We start from the raw sequence: 21572 nt of genomic DNA, 5'->3' as shown, positions 1-21572 counted from the left end.
AGCTCCGCGCTGGGCGACTGGGCTTATAAAACAAATCCCCAAATTGCATCTGCTAATTTGGGGGGTCGTCTAATACACCCAGTCACCTAATACAATCTACGGTACTTAGCTAGAGTACAGGTGACTTCTTGTTTTTGTTTTTTTAAAAACAACAACATGCTTTTTAAAAATGCCCCTGTTGAATTTCTAGTTTTCTAATCTGCTATTCCAATAATAATAATAATAATAATTTATTATTTATACCCCGCCCATCTGGCTGGGCTTCCCCAGACACTCTGGGCAGCTTCCAAAAAAAATATTAAAATACTGTACTACATCAAACATTAAAAGCCTCCCTAAACAGGGCCGCCTTCAGATGTCTTCTAAAAGTCTGGTAGTTGTTGTTCTCTTTGACATCTGGTGGGAAGGCATTCCACAGGGTGGGAGCCACTACCGAGAAGGCCCTCTGCCTGGTTCCCTGTAACTTGGCTTCTTGCAATGAGGGAACCGCCAGAAGGCCCTCGGAGCTGGACCTCAATGTCTGGACAGAACGATGGGGGTGGAGACGCTCCTTCAGGTATACTGGGCCGAGGCCGTTTAGGGCTTTAAAGGTCAGCGCCAACACTTTGAATTGTGCTCAGAAACGTACTGGGAGGCAACGTAGGTCTTTCAAGACCGGTGCTATATGGATTCCTATGTAATCCAAGCACTGTTCTCTTCTCCACTGTAATCTAGGAACACAGATGGTTAAAAAAACAAAACACCTTGTGCTCTGATTGGCTCCTCCTTTTTCTAGTTTCTCCAAACGAAGTACTGTATCTGGTTAAGGTTCTTGCATAATTTCTGCCCCTTGTGTGGAACATGAGAGCTATTAATATTATACAGATGATTGTCCATGTTACTTAAATCAATAGAGGACTTTGATCACCTGCTTCAGAGAGGAATGTCTGCAGCCAAATTATAAAGGAAAAGTTGGGGCGCTGGGGTACAAAGCATTCTTGTGGCTGCTTCCATAAGGAAATAATCATGCCTTTTTATAGTCACTATTTCCTTTTCCCTCCTCTCCCCTTCCCTTGAGAAAATCTGCACAAAACACCCAGCAGTTGCTAAAAGAAATCTAAAAAGCTGCCCTGTGTTATTGGAGCCCAAACTGGAGTTGATGCTGAAGAGTTATGATTGAGTCTTCTGGTATCTGATGGGGTGGGGTGCTGTTCCCTGTAGCGGACCCCCAATTTTAAATTTCAACTGCTTGATCTGCTATTAAGTGAGTGTGTGTGGCGGGGGGGGAGAGAGAATTTGGGGTACCAGTGGAGGTGGGGGATGGGTTGATGTAAATCAGGTGTTAAAGAATCGCCCTCCTCCCCCAGCAAACCAGCCCCAATCTATATTTCTCCCTCCATGGCTGCTTTTAGGACACTGGAAGATGCTTTCATGCATTTTCTCTCATAATATCTAATTTCTCATATAATATCAAATTATAAATCTGTAACGACATCCCAGTGTGGGTCAAACTGGAAGAGACGCTTTTGCCTGGATTTATGGGGAATCGCATCCCTCCCTCCTAGGGTCCCGTGTGCAGCTCTCCTCAGCTTTCTCATCGGTTCTGTTGCATGTAAAATAAGATATATAAGATAAATTTTTGCATATGTAGATCACTGAACTGTTTTTGAGGACACCCATGGGGGGTATTGGTGGGGCTGACGCCCAGGGTCTTCTGAGTCCAGGCCCCTCCCCCCTCCCTTTTTTAAGCTTTACCTTTTTCTTTTTAGTTTGATTTCAGGGCGGGTGGGTGCCCTCAAAAGGGCCAACCCCGGCTGCCCACCATCTTAGTTTGCCAAGAGGCCTCTAGACTTTCCAATTGTGTCCTGAGCCTTGAGTTCTTTGACCTGAACCCAATGACTAGATTAGCATGGAAGATACAGACACAGTTTACTCATGACAGTTCCATTAACCACCATCACCTGGAACAGATCTTGCATCACCTCAGACCTTTTGAGATTAAAACTGATACATTTGTACATTCTGTGTCCATTCACGGGAATATTTTCAAGCAGAGGCTTCAGTCTCATATCTTGGATAATATTTTGCCCTCCTCCACGAGTGGTGCTCTCTCTTGATGGCTGTGCAGAAAGAATTACTGTATATGTATAAGTAGATAACCCTGTTTATATTCTCTGTGCTGCATTACAAAGGGTGATTGCACAGCTTATTGTTATATAAAATAAAATTTGAGTGGTGCCAGTTGTGGTATATAGCTTGCCATTTTTGGTGATCATGTGTGTTCTGTTTTTTGTTTCTCATTTCTGTTGACTTTATTTGTTTAGGCCTCCTATAGAAGGCGGAATTTCAGAAGTTGAAATAATATCTCAGCAAATAGAAGAAGAGACCAAAAGCGTAGCACCTGTACAGCTTGTTAATTTTGCTTATCGGGATTTACCACTAGCTGCGCTAGATCTGTCTGTAGCAGGTTCCCAACTCTTGTCAAATTTGGACGAGGAGTACCAAAGAGAAGGGTAAGTGCAAAATGACGTATTTATTTGAAACCTTTCTTTTAAAAAAAATAAAAATTAAAAAATTCATTTTCACTTTTAACATTTGTCATCATACACAAATCATAATCATTTTACAAATAGGATTCTCAGAATCCCCAACCTTCCCTCCACACCTCCATGGTTGCTCCAGATATTCTTTTCAAACTGCATTGTATTGTATTCTTCATATTTTCTTAAATCTCAATTTTATCATAATTCCTGCTTCATTGCAAGTGTTTTTAAAATCCTGCCAGCGTTTTCAATTGTTTACAGTGTTCTTTCAAGTAACTTTAAAAAATTTCCCATTCTTTATTAAATTGAGTATCCTCTTGATCTCTGATTTTCCCGGTCATTTTTGCCAATTCGGCAGAGTCCATCATCTTTATTGGCCATTCTTCTTTTGTGGGTGAATTGTCCTCCTTCCGTCTTTGGGAAAGCAGCACCTGCGCACCTGTTGTAGCAGACATGAATAGTCTCTTCTGATTCTTAGGTATTTCTGGAACTAAAATTCCTAGTAAGAAAGTGTGAGGGTTTGATTAGCTGCTTGTGCGTGAAAACGTGCTCCCTCAGAGTTTGTGCGCCCCCACAAACCTCCGTGTGTGACGGAGCTCCTCAGACATGTCTGCTCTAGTCACTAGTAGAGTCCGACAGTGGCTGTCTGCGGAAGCGTTTCCAACAAAGAAGTTCCTTAACGGAAACGCGTCTCCTGGACTCACGGCGTGACAGTTTCCTGCGAGGTATGGGTCTCCCTATGGGAGACTCCGATACCTCCCCACTGTTTTCGCTGGAAGCCTCCCTGAGCCCTCCCTCCTGCTCGCATTCCCTCAGAGACCCACTCCTCCCCCTGCTGGTCCCTGCTTCAGCAGTTGAGTCTCTTTCATCCTGCCTGAGTCCCTCCACCACCTGATGCTCTGATGGCAGTTCCCTGACATCCACCTCCCCTCCAGGGCCCCCCTCACCCCCTCCCAATTCCTCCCCCCTGGGAGGTGAAGGGCTAAAACCCCGAAACGAATCTTCCTCATCTTCTGACGTCTCGAACAATTCTCTCCATCGATCGTCGTCCTGGCCAGCTGAATCCTCCTCCTCTTCAGAATCTGGGAACCCCTCCAACTCCTCTTCCTCGTCGGTGGTGGCAAAGTATTCCCTTCGGAACCTCGCTACAGGCTGAGGTTTACGTGGGAACCTCTGATGAAAAGTCTCTATTAAAACCTCGTCATTGACATCCTCTGCCCTAACCCAGGTGTTTTCCGACTCCGGTTCCCCTTCCCACATTACCAAATACTCTACTTGATCTCCCTTCCACCTGGAATCGAGGATCTCCGCTACATGGTAGCTGTGTTCCTTCTCCTCCATTGCTGGTCCCCTAGTGACCCTCCCCTCACTGTCTCCTCTATACGGTGACAGCAACGACCTGTGAAAAACTGGGTGCAGCTTCATGTGGTTCGGTAACCGGAGCCTGAAAGCCACTGGATTGACCTGCTGTATGACTTCAAACGGACCCAGCCTTTTGGGTCTTAATTTCTTACAACCTCCTTTGAATGGCAACCCTTGGGTTGACAGCCACACCTGGTCCCCCACCCTGATGCTTTCACCTTCCCTTCTGTTTTTGTCTGCTTGCCTCTTATATTCCTCCTTAGCCCTGTTTAAGTTGAGTTGGAGCTGGCGATGGATCGCTTCCATTTCTTCCACGAACTGTTCTGCAGCTGGAACGCTCCAGTTCTCCCCCTCCCCCCCTGGGAAGGCTCTGGGATGGCACCCGTGATTAGCCAAAAAGGGGCTCATCCCCGTGGACACGTTCTCTGCATTGTTGTAGGCAAATTCTGCCAACGCCAGCTTCTCCACCCAATCATTCTCTCTGTCATTAACATAACACCTCAAATATTGTTGGAGAACCCCATTTGCTCTTTCCGCCTGCCCGTTGGTTTCAGGATGACGGGCCGTCGAGAAATTAACCTCTACATGCAGTAAGCTCATGAGCTTCCTCCAGAACCTGGAAGTAAATTGTTTCCCTCGGTCTGAAACCACCCTCAAGGGGGCGCCATGCAACCTAAACACATTCTCTACAAACAATTTGGCGGTTTCTTCTGCTGTAACCGCATGTGAGCAGGCTATGAAGTGGGCCATTTTAGTTAACAGGTCTACTACAACCATGATGGCTGTTTTCCCTCTAGACCTTGGCAGATCCGTCATGAAATCTATTGCCACTGCTTCCCACGGTCTCTCAGGTGTGGGCAGTGGTTCTAATAAACCAGCCGGCGCCTGCCTCTCCCCCTTGGCTCTTTGGCATTGTTCACACCCTCTCACATACTCCCGCACATCTTCCCTGACCTTGGGCCACCAAAATTCCCTGGTAACCAGCCACATGGTTTTGTGTTGCCCAAAGTGCCCTGCTGTGGGGCTATCGTGCAGCTGCTTGAGTACTTTCTCCCTCAATTCCCCTTCAGGTATATATAACGCTCCCTTATAATACAATGCCCCGTTTCTCTCCTCAAAACCACCGGGTTTGTCTTCCTCCCCTCTGAGATCCCTGAGTTTCCCCTGGGCGTATGCATCCTGCACCGTACCCTCTACCAATTCCCTTTGCCCCACCAAAGTCGCCCCACACACCCAGCGGTCCTCTGGAATGATATGGGTTTCTTCGGGTGCTCCCTCCCCCTCCAAATATTCAGGCTTGCGTGAGAGAGCGTCCGCCCTAACATTCTCTGGGCCTGGCACATAACAAATCTCAAAGTTAAATTTGGAGAACTCTTGGGCCCATCTCAACTGCCTTTGGTTGAGCACTCGCGCCGTTCTCCAGTACTCTAGATTTTTATGGTCCGTGCACACTTGCACTTTATGTTGTGCACCAACTAGCAGATGCCTCCATCTCCGGAACGCCTCATGAATAGCAAGCAGTTCTCGGTCGTACACCGTGTAGTTCCTCTCGGATTTGTTCAGCTTCCGCGAGAAGAAGGCACACGGACGCCACTCCGACTCCTCCTTCCCCGGCTGCAGAAGAAGCACCGCCCCTATGGCTCTGTCAGATGCGTCTGTTTCAACCCTTAGCTTCTTTCGTAAATCCACATGCAGAAGTTGTTCTTCAGAGGCGAAGGCCCTTTTCAGTTCCTCAAACGCTCGCCCCGCCTCCGCCGTCCATACAAACTTCTTCTTACTGCTGAGACAGTCAGTGATGGGCGCCGTCAGATGGGCGAAGTTGCGGATGAACTTACGATAAAAGTTTCCAAACCCTAGGAACCTCTGCACATCCTTCTTGGTTTTGGGTGTTTTCCATTCCAGCACTGCCTGTACCTTGCCGGGATCCATGGCCAATCCCTTGTCTGACAGGCGGTACCCCAGGAATTCCACCTCCTTGGTATGGAACCGACACTTCTCCAGTTTGACCCACAGCCTGTTGGCTTGCAGTCTGCTCAACACTTCTCTGACGTCTCTCACATGTTGCTCCTCATTCTCAGAATACACCAACACATCATCTAGAAAGGCAACGCAATTCTTGTAGAGCAAAGGGCCCAGCACGTGGTTCATAAAAGATTGAAAACACGCGGAGCCTGCTTGTAATCCAAATGGCATAACGAGGTATTCAAACGCCCCCAAAGGGGTAAACATGGTGGTTTTCCATTCATCCCCTTTCCTTATGCGTATCAGGTTGTACGCCCCCCTTAGATCCAGCTTTGTGAAAATCTTTCCCTTCCTCACCATGGTCAAAATATCATCAATTCTGGGCATAGGGAACGCCACCGGTTCAGTCACTGCATTCAGCCGCCTAAAATCACATACAAGTCTCGGCTTGTCCGCATTTTTTTTGTCCACAAAGAACACTGGGCTCCCCCCTGCTGCTTTGGACTCTCTGATGAAGCCTCTCTTCAGGTTCTTGTCAATGAACCCTCGCAACTCCTGCATTTCCCTGTCTGACATGGCATACAACTTGCCCACGGGAAGCTGTGCTCCAGGGAGTAAATTGATCTGACAATCAAAGGGTCTATGAGGTGGTAGTTGGTCAGCTTCCTTCTCGCTGAACACGTCGCTGAGATCTGCATACTGTGGTGGTACCTTCACCTTTCCCATTACTTCAGTCCCTGCTAGGGTGGCTTGGGCCCCTACTGAACCCTTCTCCCCTTTGCAGTGTTCTAGGCAATGTGCTGAACCAAAGGACACCACTCTTTGATGCCAGCCAACCAGCGGATCATGTAGAGCTAGCCAGCTCATTCCCAAAATAATGGGAGCGCCTCCCAGGGTGGCCACATTAAACGCTATCAGTTCTGTGTGCCTTGCCACCCTCATTATCATTGGGACAGTCTGCAAGCGGACTCCTCCTCCCAACAACTCCCTGCCATCAATCGTGGTCACCTGCAGGGGGTTGCTTAAAGGGATGGTCTGTATCTGGTGTTCAGCAACAAACTCCTTGCTCATAAAATTGCAGGAGCTGCCTGAGTCCAATAGCGCCTTTATTTTTAGGGGGTGCCCATTCTGCAGCTCTAGCGACACTTCAATCACTAGAGCAGGTCGAGGAGCTTCTGGCACGGGCACTTTCACTGCTCTTTGGCCTGGCTGCAGTGCCCCAATTGTGGCAACCAGGCGTTGGCTTTTACCTGCTCCGCTCCCCCTTCTTCTCCCCCCTCAACAGCTCCCACCATCCCTTGCCATTCCTTCCTCTGGGGGCAGACTCTGGCAAAGTGGCCTGGCTGTTGGCAGAGATAGCATTTCCGGGGGCCCTTTCCCTCCTTCTTAGCTCCCTCGCTGGTTTTTGAAAATGCGCGCGCGCGCGCTGTTCCGATTTCCATCGGCTCTGCCGGCGGGAAAGCTGGCTCAGGAATGTCTGGAATGCGGAACTCCTTCCAACGTTCCCCTCTCCCTTCCCGCCTCTCCAAGGCTCTTGCCTCCTGCCGCGCTCCTATGGTCAGCGCAGATTTGGTCAGCTGATCCATAGACTCCGCCCTGGGGCTCCGTGCCAGCTCGTCTTTCACCCCCGAAGAAAGACCTTCTTCAAATAGCATTTGAACGGGTGCCGCCGATAAATCCCAACTCAGTCTGTGAATCAGCATGGTAAACTCAGTCCAATATTCACGGACAGATCGACTCCCCTGCTTACAAGCCATTAGCTGTCTGCGCACCACCCCTTCCTCAATATCGCTGGAAAACATGATATCCATTGCACGAAAGAACTTCATTGTGTCCTTTAGTATGTCATTGTGCGTTGCCATTAGGGGTCGCACCCAGTCTCTAGCCCCTTTCTCAAGATGCCCAATTACAAAAGCAACTCGCGATTCCTCATCAGGGAACTCATCGAACTGCACATTAAGGGCATATTGCATCTCTGTCCTAAAAGCATGGTAGTCCTTGGGGTCCCCCCCAAATTTCTGCACCAATCCTGGTACCTTTCTGGGGAATTGAGTGGCTCTCCCCTTCTTGTCTGCATCCTGAGCCCTTCTCTCCTCCAGCCTCGCCGTCTGCAGGGCCAGTTGAACCTCCAACGCTCGGTATCTATCTTCCAAGCTTGGACCAGCTCCAGCCCCTGCTCCTCCGGTTCCGGTTGGTTCGCTCATGATGCCTTCTCTTGCACAGGCAGCGTACAAAGACTGTCGGACTGCTGTGAGGGTTTGATTAGCTGCTTGTGCGTGAAAACGTGCTCCCTCAGAGTTTGTGCGCCCCCACAAACCTCCGTGTGTGACGGAGCTCCTCAGACATGTCTGCTCTAGTCACTAGTAGAGTCCGACAGTGGCTGTCTGCGGAAGCGTTTCCAACAAAGAAGTTCCTTAACGGAAACGCGTCTCCTGGACTCACGGCGTGACAGTTTCCTGCGAGGTATGGGTCTCCCTATGGGAGACTCCGATACCTCCCCACTGTTTTCGCTGGAAGCCTCCCTGAGCCCTCCCTCCTGCTCGCATTCCCTCAGAGACCCACTCCTCCCCCTGCTGGTCCCTGCTTCAGCAGTTGAGTCTCTTTCATCCTGCCTGAGTCCCTCCACCACCTGATGCTCTGATGGCAGTTCCCTGACAGAAAGTTTCAAGTTTTTTTACAAAAGTTATTTTAAACATTTTTTTCAACTCATTATAAATCATTTCCCAATATGCTTTTGTTTTTTTGCACATCCACCACAAGTGGTAAAATGTGCCTTCCTTCTCTTTACACTTCCAACATGTATCTGTAGCAGTTCTATACATTTTTGCTAGTTTAGTAGGAGGTACCAGTGATACATCATTTTCATATAAATATCTTTCAACATACAACATGCTGTAAGTTCTAAATCTTCCCTCCATATTTTTCTCCATCGTGCCAATTGTATATTAGGTCCAGTTACCCTTGCCCATTGTATCATTACTGATTTCACTTCTTCCTCTTTAGTATACCATTCTAACAGTAGTTTATACATTTTTGAAATCAGTTTAACATTCTCCAATAGTTCTTTTTCAGACCTTGAAGTTTCTGTATTCTGTATTCTGTATTCTGTATTCCTTTTATCCTTCATACACACATCATTTAATTGGTGGTATTGCAGCCAGTCTTGTCACCAAATGTATTACATCCTCAAAAAATTTTATTCTCAATTGATCTTCTGCTTCAAATAGCAACTCTTTATAAGTTGCCCACTCACTTTTTCCATTAAGTTTTTTCACAGATATTGCTTCCAGTGGGGAGATCCACCAAGGTGTTTTCCGTTCCAATAAGTTTTTATATTTCTCCCACACCAAGTAAATTTATTACGCACCTTTACACACTTTTGTCTTTCCATACCATAGATATGCATGCCAACCACATCTATTATTGTGATCGTCTAAGTCCAGAATATCCACATTCTTTAAATCAATCCACTCCTGCAGCCAGCAAAGACAGGACGCCTCATAATATAATTTCAGATCTGGCAGGGAGAAGCCACCTCTTTCTTTAGTGTCTGTTAACAATTTATACTTTATCCTCGGTTTCTTCCCCTGCCAGATAAATTTAGAAATATCTTTCTGTTTTAAGTGTCCTGTTCCACTGACTACTGGGATCGACTGGAACAAAAATAACATTATTAGCAATACATTCATTTTTATTACTAATATCCTTCCCCACAGTGATAAATAACCCCATACCTCTTTATTTTTTTCCAAGTGTTAATATAGTTATCTTTAAAAAGTTTATATTTTTGCTGTCAGCCATACCCCCAAATATTTCACTTTTTTCTCTATTGACAATTCTGTTTTTTGTTGTAAATCCTTATTTTGTTGTTCTGCCATATTTTTTGCCATCATTTTTGTTATATTTGTGTTTAACTTAAAGCCTGCTACTTGACCAAACTCCAAAATTTATGCAAGACCCTCGGGATGCTTACCATTGGGTCACCCATTTGAAATGTTTCTATCCCCCCCCCTTTTCCCATAAGATCAAGGCAACTTGCAGCCCACTCTTTAGTAAGAACAGAAGAAGAGTCTGCTGGGTTAGGCCAGCATCCTGTTCTCTCAGTGGCCCAGCAGATGCCCCAATGGGAAACCAGCAAGCGGGATTCAAGCGCAGGACCCCCCCCCCCGCCCTCCCCTCCTCCAGTTTCCAGAAACTGGTGTTCAGAACCATCCAGCCTCCGACTGGAAGCCGTGACAAAATACTGGTGTGATAAGTTTATATCTGCCAGCTCTCATTCATCTCCTCATTACAATTTGTATTGAAACCGCCCTGTGATCTTTGGATGAAGGGCAGTACAGAAATTTAATATATTTTTTTTAAAGAAAAGGAATAATAGTCCATCTATACCTCAAGTGACAGTGCTGGATCTAAGGGTACTACCACACTCTGAATCTGTTCCTTTTACAGGGAGTGCAATCTGATCCAAAACAGTCTAAAACCACCTAACTGGGTAGACGAACAAACCAGAAACTGTACCTCCATCTTGTCCGATTGAACTTCTGTATATTGGCCCTCATGCAGTCCATTATTTTTATTTATTTATTTCATAAGATTTGTACACCGTTTGATTTTTACAAAATAAAAAAAAACAGCTCAAAGCTGTTTACAAAGAAATAAAACAATAAAGTGGAGAAAAAATCACAACCATACTTTAAAACACACAAAAGTTAAAATACTAAACCAGATTAAAACCCCATCATTATGAGCTTTAAGCACTGGTTTAGAATGCTTACTGGCTCCACCTCGGTTGCATGAAAAGGAAATGTAGAGCTTGGTGTCATTGCATATTGACAGCGCCTGGGTAGTGTCTCCCAGTGGCTTCATATAGGCCTTAAGAAGCATAACAGATAAAACAACCCTGTTGGACAACGTATCCTCAATGCCACGAGGCAGAGCAATAGTCACCACTTTCTGGAATGGCTTTCCAAGTAGGAGTAGAATCACAATTCAGACCCTCAACTCAAGAGAGCCTATCCAGAAGGATGCCACGGTCAATAAATTGGGGCCTGTTTTTCCACTTGGAAAATTATCCTGTGAAAAGTTCCCACTCATAATGGGCTCCTCGCCACCACCTTCCTTGAAAGGTTCTAAGGCTCCTTAACTGGTGTGGTGACTTGACATCCCAATACACGCAGTGCTGCTGTCCAAGTGGAATTTCGGTATGAGAGTTTCCAACTGCTTTGAGGTTGCCAACATAATGTCAGGAATGAAGATGCTCAGGAATAAAACTGATATATCTAGACACTTTTTCTGTATTTAACTGAGGCGACTTTCCTGCATACTGTGTTAACATTGTGTTTACAGTACATGCTTCAAACAGTTATGTTTCTGAACAAGAAATGTTTTGAATTATCAGGGGCAAATAATCCCCCCCCCCAAAGCAATGTTTATTCAGAAGAATGCTGAAGCGTAAGTTCAAGGATACAAAAAAACTGAATAGTGTAATACAGAGCATTTTTATTGTTCAAAGTGCTTTGCATATGTTATCCTGATGTAATTATCCTACGTGAATCCTGCAAAATAGGTTAATTTTATTCCCTACTGCAGTTGGGGTGGAGGAAAGAGGCCAAGAGGGTGGCTTGGGAGTCAATACTAGTAGCTTCCTAATTCAGAGCTCATTCCTTTAGCTGCTATGCTAAGCAGCTTCTAGCTCTTACATTGATAGGCACTTGGAGGTTAAATCCAATATTAGTCAGTGGCGTCCAGTATGGCATGGAAGGGGCACCCTCCCACAACAGTGTGACTGCGGGTGGGAAGATCAGGGCTGCGTGGTCACACTGGCGAACCAGCCTGGTGCCTGGCTTATCTGCACCCTTCTGCCTTGCAGCATGGAGGGCTTCTGTTCAGGGTTCCAGCCATTCCATTCTTGTGTACAACCACCCCTCTCTTCTGGTGCTCCCCCCAGTCAGCATTTCTTGTGGTATGGGCACTGCAGGGCCCAATCACAGCTGCATTAAAGGCTTGGATTTCTTGAGCAGCTCTCGCATCGATCCCCAAGGACATATTTTGATGTGAATGGAGTCAGCAAACTGTCGGTTGGCCAGTTTTCACTCAGGCTGTTCCATACTTTGGTTTTCTTTTAAAATGGAAGTCTCTCACTCTTGTAGAGCTAGACAAAAGCAAGCCAATGTTCAGCCAATGAGTGATGGGAGCACTGGCAGCCATAGTGCTTGGTTTGTTCATTGTAGTTTTAAGTGAAGAGTGTCTCACCCACTATCTAGAGAAGGGACTTCCAGGTTCATTTTGAATCCGAGTTTTGAAAGAGAAGTGATTGCTACTGCTCGTGAGAAATCTAGAGTTTTAGTGTAGCTGTGCTTGGGCAGTAACCTATCTACCTTGAAACAAAATGTTCCAGCAAAAACAGGAGTTCATACTTATTATAAACTTGGGCCTTATTTCATTGGGGGAGAGGAGGCAATTTCATTCCCCCAACCTTGAGTTAAAAATGTTTTTATTCTTTTGCTTTTAACCTGAATTCTTATGTTCTCATTTTGTATTTTTGTGTTGTGAACTGTGATACTCGGGTGAAGGGCTGTATGCACATTAAATAATAACAAGGAGTGCAACAGGCTAAATATTGGACAACTGCATATAGTCTGTAAGCCTATATCTGACCTTTGTTTTAACGTATCCTCCTGGTGGCAAGTGCCTAATGTTTGTTATTTGTCAATCTTAGTTTCATTCTTGTCCTGTAACCTAAAGCAGATCACGCAGTTGGGTCAGTTTTGCAAGAAAGGCCCTATAAATATGCCAACTATGAACAACTTAATCAGAACAGGATGTCTCTGCAGCTACTCAGTTGGAATATAAATGGCGGGAATTCTCCGGAAAAAAGAAGGAGGATATTTCATATCCTAAAAAAAGAACAATTGGATGTAATATGTCTTCAAGAAACACATGTGACTAGGCTACACAGGAAAGTATTAATTAACAAAAGACTAGGCCAAGAATTTATTTCATCAGACAAAGTTAAAAAAAGAGGCGTGGTAATATATGCAAAGGAGAGCCTGTCACCAAAATTCTTATTTAAAGACGACCATGGAAGAATTCTCGCAATTGAAATTCAAACACAAGGGGAGAAGATTTTGATATTAGGAATTTATGCGCCAAATGATGGAAAATCAGAATTTTATAAGAAGCTGCATGAGACAATGTTGGATTATCTGGACTATTCAAATATCATTGTGATGGGAGATATGAACGGGGTGGTGTCAACAAATATGGACAAATCCCAAAATCAAAATTTAACAACAGACTGCAGACTCCCTAAGACGTTCTTTGAAATGACAGACAATATGGACTTGATTGACATTTGGAGGACAAAGAACCCCTTGGGCAAAGAAGGAACCTTCTTTTCTGAGGCCCATCTGTCATGGACACGAATCGACCAAATCTGGATATCTAGAGGGCTGGCACCTAAAACAAGAAAAGTGGAAATCTGCCCAAAAACCTGCTCCGACCATAACGCTTTGAAAATGGAATTGAGACTTATCCCAACCGGATCCTTCAGATGGAGGATGAATGACACCTTGTTAAGAGATCAAGAGATTGTTAAGAAGGCCCAAAAAACGCTAAAGGACTACTTTGAAATAAATCTGAATACTACGGTGGAGAAAAGAACAATCTGGGACGCAAGTAAAGCGGTAATGAGAGGGTTTCTGATACAACAGAACACAATAAAGAGAAAATTTTGGAACGAAAAAAAAGAAAAATTTTTAGAGAAAATAAATGAAGGAGAGAAAAAGCTGAGAATTAAACCAAAGTCAAAAGAGGTGTTAAGAGAAATCAAATTTCATCAAGCACAATATTCGAAATTGATTAACCAAGAGATAGAATGGAAAATTAAACAAATGAAGCAGAGATCGTTTGAATCAGCAAATAAATGTGGAAAGCTGCTAGCTTGGCAGCTGAAAAAAAGGCAAAAGTTGAATACGGTTACAAATCTAGAGATTCAAGGAAAAATAGTTCAGAAACCAGAAGAAATAAGGAAGTGCTTCCACAGATACTTTAAAGATCTTTATGCACAGGGGCCGCAGAAAGAATCGGAAATAGACCAATTTTTAAGGACAAATGGGTTATCTAAAATAAGTCAAGATAAAAGATCAACTCTCAACTGCAAAATAACCCAACAGGAAATTGAAGGTGCCATCCAGAATATGCAACTAGGCAAATCTCCAGGCCCGGACGGACTCACCTCCAAATACTATAAGACTTTGAAGGACTTTCTGATACAACCTTTGTTGGAGGTTTGCAACCAGATTATGGAGGGGAAGAGGGCACCGGAAACGTGGAAAGAAGCATTCATCACATTGATACCCAAGTCAGAATTGGAAAAGACCCAGCTTAAGAACTACCGTCCCATCTCACTCCTGAATGTGGATTACAAAATATTTGCAGACATTTTAGCAAGTAGATTTAAAAAAGTACTAAATGAAGTAATTCACAAGGACCAAGCAGGCTTTCTCCCTGGTAGACATATGTCCGATAACACCAGGAACATCATTGACATATTGGAGCTTTTGCGGATTAGGAACACAAGGGCGGCTCTAATCTTTATTGATGCGGAGAAAGCATTTGACAACATCTCTTGGATGTTCATGAAGAAGAATTTGAAAGGGATGGGAGTGGGGCGGGGGTTTGAAAATGGATTGGAAGCAATTTATTCAGAACAAAAAGCTAAACTGATAGTGAACAATGTGGTGTCGGAGGAGCTTAAAATTGAAAAAGGGACACGACAGGGGTGCCCCCTATCTCCTCTGTTATTTATCTCGGTCCTGGAGGTGTTGCTGAACATGATAAGGGAGGACCGGTTGGTGCAGGGTATAGTGGTCGGAGCGAAACAGTACAAATTGAAAGCTTTTGCAGATGACCTAGTTTTAACATTACAGGAGCCAGAATCTAGTACAAAAAGAGTTCTTGAACTTATCTTGGAGTTTGGTCGGGTGGCGGGATTCAAGTTAAACAAACAAAAAACCAAGGTTTTGGTCAAAAACTTGACACCTACAGAGATAGAGGGGTACCAGAAAGAAACAGAACTAAGTGTGGTTAAAAAAGTGAAGTACCTGGGGGTATTTTTGTCCACCAAAAACTTAAACTTATTCAAAGACAACTATGAAAAATGTTGGTTGGAAATCAAAAAGGATTTGGATATTTGGTCAAGATTGAAACTTACCTTGTCAGGGCGAATCGCAGCTATAAAGATGTGTGTCTTGCCGAAAATGTTATTTTTATTTCAAACCCTACAGGTCGTGGACAGAATGGAATGTTTTGGAAAATGGCAGAAGGATATATCTAAGTTTGTCTGGCAGGGCAAAAAGCCCCGAATAAAATTTAAAATACTAACGGATTCAAAAGAAAGAGGGGGGTTTGCCCTGCCGGACCTAAGGTTATATTATGAAGCTGCAGCCTTCTGCTGGTTGAAGGATTGGTTTTTGTTGGAGAACACCGATGTCCTAGATCTGGAAGGGTTTGACAATGTTTATGGTTGGCATGCATACTTGTGGTATGACAAGGCGAAGGTTCATAAATTGTTTAAAAACCATATTGTCAGAAAATCAATTTTTGCCGTCTGGATGAAGTATAAGGATTTGCTGGAGGGTAAGACCCCGAGGTGGTTATCACCAGTGGAAGCCAAGGTCTCTAAAAAAAGGCCCAATATGGAGGCCTACTGGCCAAAATATTGGGAATTAATTGAAAGAGTCGGAGACAATTGGAAGCTCCAAAGCCAAGACAAATTAAAAAGTAAGGTGCGAGATTGGTTACATTATGCTCAAATCCAAGAGGTTTTTAAAATGGATAAAAAAGTTGGTTTCCAGGTGGAGAAATCGAAACTGGAGACGGAGTTATTAGAACCAAAAACTAAGGTACTTTCGAGAATGTATAACTTGCTGCTTAAATGGAATACACAGGATGAGACAGTTAAATCTGCTATGATAAAATGGGCACAGGATGTAGGACATAACATCATGTCTGAGGACTGGGAAAGGTTATGGAACACCGGTATGAAATTTACGGCATGTAGTGCCTTGAAAGAGAACATTATGAAAATGGTATACCGGTGGTACATGACCCCAGTCAAGCTTGCAAAAATATACCACCTGTCTGATAACAAATGTTGGAAATGTAAGGAGGCAGAAGGGACATTCTTTCACCTCTGGTGGACCTGCCCGAAAGTAAAGGTCTTCTGGGAAATGATATATAATGAATTGAAAAAGGTATTTAAATATACCTTTCCTAAGAAACCAGAGGCTTTTCTTCTGGGCATGGTGGACCGGAAGGTGTTAAAGAAGGACAGAACTTTGTTTATGTATGCAACCACAGCAGCAAGGATTCTTATCGCAAAGTACTGGAAGACACCAGATTTACCCACACTGGAGGACTGGCAGACGCAGTTGTTGGATTATATGGAGTTGGCGGAGATGACTGGCAGAATCCGAGATCTGAGCGAAGAAACAATGGAGGAGGAATGGAAAAAATTTAAGGACTATTTGCAAAAATACTATAAGTTGCTTGAATGTTAAGATTGTGCACGACTAGGAATCACTATGCTTCTGCAAGTTGATTAGACAAATGATAAAGTAAGTTACGACAAAAAAAATGAGACAAATTTGAAACAAATATATTATGTTTATTATAAAGGTATCAAAATTAAATTACAAACTTCTGAAATTGGTAACATAATAAATCTGAAGATATAATAAGTGGTGAAACAAGGTAATAAATTGCTGACATTGTTAGCTTAAAGAACGCAATGTTGGGAGGATGCGAGGAGGTCCAACTGAAAGTAATTTGTTGAAAGATGACTTGAAACTTATTTAATTTTTTCTTTGTTTTTTCTATTTTCTCTATATATATAAAAATTGTTTCTTGCATGCTGATATGTAAAAGAACCTGTGAACCTATGAAAAGAAACGCAATAAAAAAGCTTTATAAAAAAAAATATAAATATGCCAACTAGTATTTTGCTAAGGGTTTTCAGCTGGAGGGAAATGCTGATAGGATTTCTGGATCCACGCTGCATCATTTGCAGGGAAGACAGTGAGAAGACCCCTCTTGTGACTTTCCAAATTTGGTTGCCCAGATTTGGGAGAACATGGAATATGGCAACTAAAATGGAAAATGCGTGAAATGACCTATCCAGACAATGACTTGACTTATTTTTCTAGAGACCCTATTGCGCTCCCCCTCTCACTTCAGCAGCCAGCATTCTGTAGCCATTGAGTGCCCTCTGTTCTCGCTGGGCTGCCTTTAGGAGTATTTCTCCCTAACCGCCAGGTTGGTTTATACCGTCATGCGTCGTTTGTTGATATTTTGGCTGCATAAGCCTGTGAACTGAAAAATGGGATCACTATGAGTATACAGATGACATGAATTAGTAAATGTGAAATGATAACCCTCTTAAAATACTCAAATTCATCCATGTGCTCCTGTGGCAAACAACTCCTAGGTCTCCTTAGACATCCTTAGGCATCCTCATCTCCTTAAAATCATTTTTTACACTGAAGGGTTGGCTTCCATCTGTCCATCCTTAAGTGACCTATTTTCTATTTTGTGATCTTCAAATCATACTGAGCAAAACTGTGTACCTGTTAATATGCCACAATGCGGCACGTTGGAGTAGAGGACACCCCCCCCCCCAAGTCAAGGAAGCGGAAACAGGGGCAGCTGTTAGCAGCTTGAGTTGAAGTGTTTGTCGTGGCTCATTACCAAAGAAATATGGTAATCTTTTCCCACTCTTGTTCCATGTTCAACATTCATTTAAATACTAGTGTATTACAAAAAATCTGAGCTGGTAACAGATTGGCTTTACACAGAGACAAATGTTGAAAGATGTGCTTTTCTTCCTTCTCTTTTATAGTGGCATTCCTGACCCTTCCCACTCAGTATATTTTAAAGACTTTTTTTTTTAGTGTCCTTGCTTCCTTGGAAGCAACTGACCATAGTTTCCCAGTTCAGATACAGTAGGAAGCTGGGGCTTCTGGGATTGTTTCTTTGCTTGTGCAAAGTGACTCATTTATATTTCTGCTTTTTAAGCTGTGGTGGTCATCTGAATCCAGCCACCATTATAACTAAACATTCATAACAGGACTGTCAAACACCAGCCCTTTTTTATTATAACAGAGCAGCCTCTCTCCCGGCCGATGAGGCTTCGCCTTCCCTGGCCCTCTGGACCCGCATGTTCCCTGGCGCCACCCACCATGTTCCTGTGCCGCTAAAGTTTTTTTTTTTAATGATATTTATTGAAAGTTTAAAATTACAGAAAAAAGTGTAAAAAAAAGAGAAAAAGAGATTAAACAACACAAGTCAATACATATAAAAAAGAAAAAGAAAGAAAAAGAAAAAAGAACAAAACACACAATACATCAAGACCAAAAACAAAACCAAAAAAGTTAAAAATAGATCCAATATTTCCATATCTTTGTCTTTCATTAACTTGTTTCATCGACCTCCTCACACCTCCCTTTTTTGTATTCTAGTTATTCATTATTTCAGCAAATCCTTTCCATCTTTCACTATTTTCTGTCATTTAATTGTCTTAATTTATTTTAACCTCTTACCATAAAAAACCTTAAAACTTAAAACTTATTTGTACATAACTCCTTATAACATTTCTACTAAAGCCATATAGTTTCATTCCAACATTTTTCTAACACTCATTAATTTTACAATATTTCTCTAAATAAATTTTTAAAACTTTCTTCCAATCTTCCTCCACCGTCTCTTCACCCTGGTCTCGGGTTCTGTCAGTCTTTTCTATCCATTCCATCTAGTCCATCAACCTGGTGATCTCCTGTCCGAGGCTCTTAACTCTTTTCCATGTCCCTTCTGCAGACCTTCTTCGTATTTATACCTACACTTTACTTTGTTTTCTGCCGATCTTGTTCTTAATTTCCTTCCTTTGTCACTGAGGAGTAGATCATTCATATTTTCCCCCAAACTATAGTCTGGCCCCCAGCAGTGTCTGAGAGACAGTGGACTGGCCCCCTGTTTAAAAAGTTTGAGGACCCCTGCTATAGGTAGTGAGTGCCCTGGTGCAGGCTTACATTATTTCAGAATCTGCCTCTCCGGGGCCACTGCCATCCATTTCCAGAATTGGAGAACTGCTAGCTCATTGGTACAGCAAATGCTTTGCATCCAGAAGGTCCTAAGTTCACCTCAAGTTTAAAAGTATTGGGAAGGACCATGAAACCCTGGAGAATTGCGTCTAGTTAGAGGAGTCAGAGGGCAAAAAGTGTGTTCTCTTCCTGTGTTGCTCATTTCAGGTTACACTGACAAAGTGTTTGTCTAGTGCTTGAGATTCTAAGTGGAGGAGCTGCTGCCAGAGTGCTGTGATGGATCACATTTTGACTTGTACAAAGCTCAGTGGTTGCCTGAAGCTGGCTGCTGCCTCTCAGCCTAACCTACCTTACTGGATCGTTGTTTTGAGGATTCAAAGGTGTGTGGAGAGCTCCTGGGGGAAGAACGGAATAAAAATATTACTGCAGTTTAGCTCTCCCTTTTAATCTATACTGTAAGATGGAACTGGGCCCGACCTCAGTGGCAGAGGGCTGGCTTTGCAAGCGGACTGTGCCAGGTTCAATCCCTGGCATCTCCAGGTTGAAACTGGATTGACCTGGTCTGAAGTCCGGGAGAGCCACTGCCAGTCAGTGTAGGCAATACTGAGCTAGATGGACCCAAGAGTCCGACCGTGTGTGAGGCATGTTTGTATGTTCTTGTGCCATCCATAAATACACCTGTTGTCAAGGGGTGAGCTATTACACAGAGCCTTGCCAAGTGGTCCAGGCAGCTTTCCCTCTACACACCACAGACTTGTGGTCTTGTGGAGAAAATCTCACTTTAGTGTTTTCTGAGCCACTGCAGATAAACAACCTTTGTATTGTGACAGGATGCGGGTGGTGCTGTGGGTTAAACCACAGAGCCTAGGACTTGCCGATCAGAAGGTCGGCGGTTCAAATCCCCGCGACAAGGTGAGCTCCCGTTGCTCGGTCCCTGCTCCTGCCAACCTAGCAGTTCGGAAGCACGTCAAAGTGCAAGTAGATAAATAGGTACCGCTCCGGCGGGAAGGTAAACAGCGTTTTCGTGCACTGCTCTGGTTCACCGGAAGCGGGTTAGTCCTGCTGGCCACATGACCCAGAAGCTGTACGCTGGCTCCTTCGGCCAATAAAGCGAGAAGAACGTTGCAACCCCAGAGTCGGCCACAACTGGACCTAACGGTCAGGGGTCCCTTTACCTTTACCTTACTGTGACAGGATTGGCCGCCTTATGTGGCATGTGCTTTTTTAAAATGTTTCTTTGTGGCACCCGTAGCATGCTGACCAGCCCTTTTGTGTGAATCATTGTTTTGCCTGTATCAGTATTCTCTCCTACATTTTAAACCAAGTAGCATGATTTGTGTGTGGTTGAACACAGGCATGTCACTCAAGAACTGATTTAAGGGCGGTGGGAGGTAAATATAATACTTTCAGCTGAGGGCTGCATCTTTCGCTTCAGGAACATGTTCCCAGAAGTATCTGGGATTTGGCGAGCTTAACCTCTTGACCATCTCTCTGTTGTTCATAGTTTTCCCCTCCCTTAGAATTACTGTCGCCACATGGAGCAACTTCCGGGTTAGCGCCTCTGGTAATGGCTGAATTCCTCTGATCGGGAGGAATTTGCTTCGTGGAAATTAGGGTCTGGCCGCTATGGCGAAGGTGAGGACCCACAAAAAATCACAGGCGGGAGAAGCCTGTGAACGTGGGATTCGACTGGCACCTTTTGCGCCTCCCCTACTCGCGGGGAAACCCGATTTCGGGGATCTGGAGTGACGTGGGGTGAGTGGCGCGGTGCTTCGAATTGACTGCTTCTTTCACGGAGTGAAGCCGCATTGCTGTTGCCGGAGAGCGCTGGCTTTTTCCTGTGGACAATTTGATCTTAAAACAACTACCCGTGAGTAGAACGGAAAATTGGATTTTTAAACATCTTAATTTGGCACCGAAACGGGGAGGTTTCAAACAGGAAGTCCGCCTTCCCCTTTTGTAAATAGACTGAAGCAAAGAGGCTGCAAGCTAAAGTCTTGGAAAGCTTTTCATAAAGGATTAAACTTCCATCGGCTAAAATCATCAACCCCCCCTTGGAAGCAGGAGAAGGGGGGGGATTTTAGACCGCCTAAGCCTGCAGGAGAGAGTGAAGAAAGTCAAATTACCACCGCTCTGAACCTGGAAACGGGCTGCTAGTAAGACTGAAGTTTTGGATATGCTCATTGACTGTGAATAGATCGTTTGTTGACAGTAAGTTAAAGAAGAGAAATACATTGTTTCCATTGTCTCCTTCTGCGTTTAAAAAGGAGTAAAAGTAATTGAAAATTGAAACTAACTTTATTGCTTGAACTGTGCTTAAAAGGATTGATACAAATAGAAATTGTTTCCCCCTAGAGGAAGCCTTTGAAATTGTTACATGAGCTGAGCTGGGGGAATTTCCAGCTGTAAGATAAGACTGTGAGAATCTGGGATTGATCTTGGACCGTTAAGAATGTTGACAGAAGAAGCTTTAGTAGTTGCATTATGTAAGATTAATGACTCACTGGAACAGCTCCATAAGAAGATGGATGTGATGATTATAAAAATTGATAACTCGGAACAAAAAGTGACTAATTTGGGACAAAAAGTGAATATTAATACAGAAACTATTCAGGAATCGATACAGGGA

At 43.9% G+C, this 21572-nt stretch overlaps 1 protein-coding gene across 5 annotated transcripts in view; it reads left to right on the top strand.

Moving 5' to 3' along the window:
* TMEM266 (transmembrane protein 266) overlaps window positions 1-21572 on the top strand; it is an 81066-nt gene that overhangs the window by 16642 nt on the left and 42852 nt on the right. For 4 of the 5 annotated variants that reach the window (XM_081207767.1, XM_081207764.1, XM_081207765.1 and 1 more), the window contains exon 2: window positions 2304-2492. The exons of the other annotated variant lie outside the window; for it this stretch is intronic. In XM_081207767.1, the coding sequence (XP_081063893.1) occupies window positions 2304-2492 (189 nt within the window). The remainder of the gene's footprint in view (window positions 1-2303; window positions 2493-21572) is intronic. 5 annotated transcript variants of the gene reach the window in all.

The sequence above is a fragment of the Podarcis bocagei genome (genome assembly GCF_964188305.1).
Source record: "Podarcis bocagei genome assembly, chromosome: 9".
NCBI lineage: Eukaryota > Metazoa > Chordata > Lepidosauria > Squamata > Lacertidae > Podarcis > Podarcis bocagei.
Note: the sequence above shows the minus strand (reverse complement) of the source record. Positions and strands in the feature narration are given on the sequence as shown.